Genomic DNA, 4,883 nt, shown 5'->3' with positions numbered 1-4,883 from the left:
TTAGCCCTTGTTAGCTACCAAGGGCATGGTTCTGTGGAAATAGTAGTTCTGTCTCATCCCAGCAGGATCCCACCCTCACCTCCTGCTGCCCCCAAACTAATGCACCTCTCCTTAGGGATTGATGGTGTGTGTCATCTCCCCCAGATATTAATGGCAAGTGCCCCGGAAAGTGAGGGCCTTACCACAAAAGGCAGTATCTGGTCCCTCAAAATGTTGAGGGATCTCTTTCCAGGCAATGCCTATGCAGGTGTTCCCAGGCAGTGGCAGTGTGGCACCTTCTTCCCCCACAGGCAGCGGTACCATAGTCCCCATAAAGACACCTCAGCCAGTGCTGATGCTTTGCCACCTCTCCCCTTCACGCTCCGCAGGGACACCTGATCTTTCTTTCACTGACCCCCCTCCCAGCCGATACATACCCTAATGCCTCCCCATCCCCTTCTCCGGGGGTCTGACAGCGAGTGCAGGGCGCGGGGGTACAATTTACCACTGAGTCCAAGCGCTGGCACTTCTCGGTGGCACCGGAGACACCCCGAGGGGCAGGGGCTGAGAATCCGGCGTGAAGCCACCCTGATCCCCCCGGGCGTACAGAGACAGATCCCGGCGGCAACCCCCCTGCACTCCCCGCGTCCCCTCGAGCTGCCTGCAGCGCGTACATCGGCGGCGGCTGTCTTTCCCCCGCTCCCGGTGCCGCTTTCGTTAGCGGCGATGTCTTCGAGATAGCGAACACACGAGGTGAATTTCGCCTATTTAAAAAAAAAAAGAGGGGGGGGGGGAAGGGAGAGAGAGAAAAAAAGACCTGGGGGGGAGAAGGTTTAAAGCACAGGGATTAAAGGTCTGTGCTCGTTTCAAGCGCTCATAAAACGGCCTGAAGGATGCTATTTTGCTGCAGTCTGGGTTATTTCAGCCCCCAGTTGCACAACAAACCATTTAAACATTTCAGCACAAAACAGATTCCATTGTTGGGCTGCACATTAAAAAGTGTTATTCGCTTTGAAGTTTTTGTCTAATAGCTCTAAACTGAAAGAAAATGTTTTCCTATTACTTAATTCAATCATAGCGAAGAGGCTTGGTAAAAAGCCCAAGGATTTTGCCCAAAGTGTGACAGAGTTCTCTTTGTGTTTGCTTATCCTCTGCTGTCACACACTTTAATTCGCCTCTCTTTATCTGGCATTCAAAACTTTCTTCAATGACATTCAATAAGGTCCAGCGGCTGGAGAAAAAAAAAAAAAAAAAAAAAAAAAAACTAGTTATTTTTTTGGATATTCTTTCCCAGTAGCTTTGGGCTTGGTGTGCATTCAGGAGCTGTTAACCCTTTGCCTCCCTGTGGCTCGGAGCCGTGGGGTTCAGCCCCTGGGCAGCAGGAATCCCTCGGGCTCAGGCTGGAGGAAGCCCCTCCGTGACCGGCCACTTCTCAGCGGGGAGAGGTTCCCCTGCTCGGACGCAGCTCCGGAGGAAAATGATTTAAATCACCAGTTCCTTAAAAACAAAACAAAAAATTAAGACTCCAAACCCCGTTAACGCTTCCAGGGGAAGGACACTTGGGAATCCTCTCTAAATCATTGCGGGACTGGGCTTTTACTAACATTCGTTTTTGTTCGCTCTGTATTTCCCAGTGTTTATTTATTTGTGCACATGAGTACATTTCTAGGCTCGGGCACCAACAGTACCTCGGCAAAACTCTCATAGATTTCAGTGGGAAATAAGACTGCAGGCAAGAACAGCCTCGCACAAACCAGGGACACGGGAGTGCGCTGCTTTCAAGGCTTTTCCTCCCTTTCCTCTATTTTTTTCTCCCTTCCTTTTTAAACAAGTCCATTTATTTCTGAGGCGAGCACACTGCTGTAGGGAAGAAATCTCCCCACATTTTGACGGTAGTCTGCTGATGCATTTGTCTTTTTTCCTCGTATGTTAAACGGGAAGGTCGGGGAAGAAAATATATGCAGAATAATTTCATTTTTTTTTTTCCTTATTTCTTAGCATTTCTCATTCATTTACAAAATCGACAAGCTCCGGGGAGCCCAACGCCGACGGCTCGGGGAAGCGCCGGTGCGCATTAGCTCGGATGAAGGCGCAGAAATTCCCTCTGGACCCCGCTGGAAGTTTTGCGGATCCCTGTGCTAAGAAACCCGGGCACCGCCGGTTTGTTTAAGCTAAATCTCATCTTTCGGGAGGAGCAAATCGTGTCCCTGTAGGTTCCCGCAGACGCGGGGACTCCCCGTGCGCGGAGCGACGGGGCAGGGGAGCTGCGAGGCGAGACGGGCGAGCGCTGCTGTGGCCGGGGCCACTTCCTGTGATGCGATGGCCGGTGTTACCACTAAAACCGATCAGAGGAACTAGGCACAAAGCCACGCGGAGTGTGCCGAGTGGCTCTTCTCCCTCCGCTTAGGCTCTCGCCGTGGGTACCGCCGGCACGGGCCGCCAGGGTCACTATACCCTCACCGGCGCACCCGTGCTGCTTGCGGTGCTCCGCGGCTGCTGTCCGGGTTCCGGCGTCCACGCCGGAACCGGGAGGATATGCCTGCGGTGGGGCATCGGTGGCAAGGCGCGATGCCCCGGGGGCTTCGCTCGACGGCGGCTGCAGCGACAAGAGCCCGCTGCCAACACCGGACTGGGAACAAAGACGCGGCACTGGGACCGGCAGCGGGCGCGGTAATGGGGACGAAGAGGAGACAGAGAGCAGCGGGACCGGGGGGCCGACCTGGTGCCACAGGTGGGAACGGCCCTTGGGGGTCGGCAGGAGAAGCCGGGACCAGCAGAGACCGCGGCTGCAGCCGGCAAAATAAACAAGGGGGAGCGGGCTGAAAGCTGGGCTGAAAGAGAAGGAGAGCGATAAAGAGAAAGAAAAGAATATTAAATCGCGAGAGAATGAGAAAATAACCCCGCCAAAGGGAGAGGAGGGGAGAGGCCGCCTGCTACGGCGTGGGTGGGGTCGACAAGAATAGAGTACATTATGCAGTTCATTTAGTTAACAAGGGAAATAATGAGGGAGCGTGCGGCGTGAATGCCAAGAGAAGAGGCACAGAAGCCTATTGAGCGCCCCGGCGTCGCCATCACATGGCGCGGGAGCTATTTAAGACGGGCGGGCGGTCGCCGTTCAGCACCACTCGGGTTGGCCAGCGGCGCTGCGCGGGCGCTGCGCGGGCTCTGCGCGGGGCCATGCCGCGCTCCTTCCTGGTGGACTCGCTGGTGCTGCGGGAGGCGGGCGAGAAGAAGGGGGAGAGCAGCCCCCCGCCGCCGCTCTTCCCCTACGCCGTGCATCCCTCGCACCCGCTGCCCGGGCTGCCGGCCGGAGCCTGCCATGCTCGCAAGGCCGGGCTGCTCTGCGTGTGCCCGCTCTGTGTTACCGCCTCCCAGCTGCACCCGCCGCCGCCCGCCATCCCCCTCATCAAGGCCTCCTTCCCCCCCTTCGGCTCCCAGTACTGCCACTCGCCCCTGGCCCGCCAGCAGCACTCCGTCTCCGCTGTCAGTGTTGGGCATGCACCAGCGCTCTACCAGGGCGCCTATCCGCTGCCGGACCCCCGGCAGTTCCACTGCATCTCCGTGGGTAAGGGGGGCATGTGTGGGGAGGGAAAGGGGGGCACGGCTGCATGTTAACGGTGGTCTCTGCGAGGAGGTGATGGGAACCCGGGGGATGTGTGGAGGCAGGACCCTGCCGACAGCACACAGGATGGGGAGTCCATGCCCAGCGCCCGCAGGCTGGACGGAAAGTCCCGTCATCTCTCTCTCTGCTGGTGTCCCGGGGGATGCGCAGGGGAAGCCCAGCGGCTGCCCGCCGAGCCTTCTACACAGGCAGCGGAAACAGGGAAGGTGGTCCCGGCGCTCCGTGATCTCGGGCTCCAGCCTGGCAGTCAACCGGCTTGCCGGGTCGTCGGCCCTGCTGGGGAAGGTCGCAGCTCCACGGAGCAGGCGGGAGGGAACTCAGGGGGACCAGCGGATGCTCAGCGTGGCTGGGCGGGGTGCGGAGGGTCCGCTAGTCCTGACGGTGCTTTCCGCTCCGCAGACAGCACGTCCAGCCAGCTGCCCAGCAGCAAGCGGATGCGCACCGCCTTCACCAGCACGCAGCTCCTGGAGCTGGAGAGGGAGTTCGCCTCCAACATGTACCTCTCCCGGCTGCGACGAATCGAGATCGCCACCTACCTGAACCTCTCCGAGAAGCAGGTGAAGATCTGGTTCCAGAACCGACGGGTCAAGCACAAGAAAGAAGGCAAAAGCAGCTCCCACCGGAGCGGGGGGGGCGGCCACAGCTGCAAATGCTCGTCCCTGTCCACCACCAAGTGCTCGGAGGACGACGAGGACTTGCGCATGTCTCCGTCCTCCTCGGGGAAGGACGACAGAGGCCTCGCAGTCACCCCCTAACTCCCCGCAAGCCCACGCGGCTCCTCAGGAACTGTGGCGAGAGCAGGAGGGGGAGTCTTGCCTGCTCCGATGCTGGCGTGAAGCAGAAGGATTTTATACCGTTTTGTATAATTGTGTAATTTGCGAAGGACTTCCTCGCCTTTCTAGACCCTCAGTCCATGGGGGCGGGTGTCAGTACGCCCTGTTGTAAATAAACTGCTCCCTCGGACCCCAGGCATCCCCTAGTAGTGCTGTCTCACTTGTGTCCCGCGGGCGCAGCCCGAGGGTCTCCTAGCAGACCGCCCCGCGCACCGAGGCAGACGCGGATGCTGTGCGGCGGCAGGCGGTGCAGACCGCCTGAAGGGATGATATCCTAGGCGGCTTCCGGGAGCCCAGAAGTGCCCGAAAACGGGCTAACGGGGAGGGTCGGGGCCTCTTTGGGGTTTATCTTTACTCTCTTTCTTATTTTTCTTTGTAAATTTTTGTTTCCAAAATTGTTCTCGGTTTTGTTTTCCATTTCGCCGCTGCCGGGCGCGCAGCTGTGGTTG

General features: G+C 58.2%; 1 protein-coding gene across 1 annotated transcript; it reads left to right on the top strand.

Moving 5' to 3' along the window:
- Positions 1–3,156: 3,156 nt before the first annotated feature.
- On the top strand, positions 3,157–4,356 carry GSX1 (GS homeobox 1; the record flags this gene model as incomplete). The annotated part of the gene is made up of 2 exons (XM_080612989.1): positions 3,157–3,544; positions 4,001–4,356. 2 exons carry the CDS (start codon positions 3,157–3,159, stop codon positions 4,354–4,356), a joined length of 744 nt encoding a protein of 247 aa, XP_080469115.1.
- Between the last annotated feature and the right edge of the window lie 527 nt (positions 4,357–4,883).

Source organism: Psittacula echo (assembly GCF_963264785.1).
Source record: "Psittacula echo genome assembly, chromosome: 3".
Taxonomy (NCBI): domain Eukaryota; kingdom Metazoa; phylum Chordata; class Aves; order Psittaciformes; family Psittacidae; genus Psittacula; species Psittacula echo.
The sequence above is the reverse complement of the archived record's forward strand: the minus strand, read 5'-3'. Positions and strand labels throughout refer to the sequence as shown.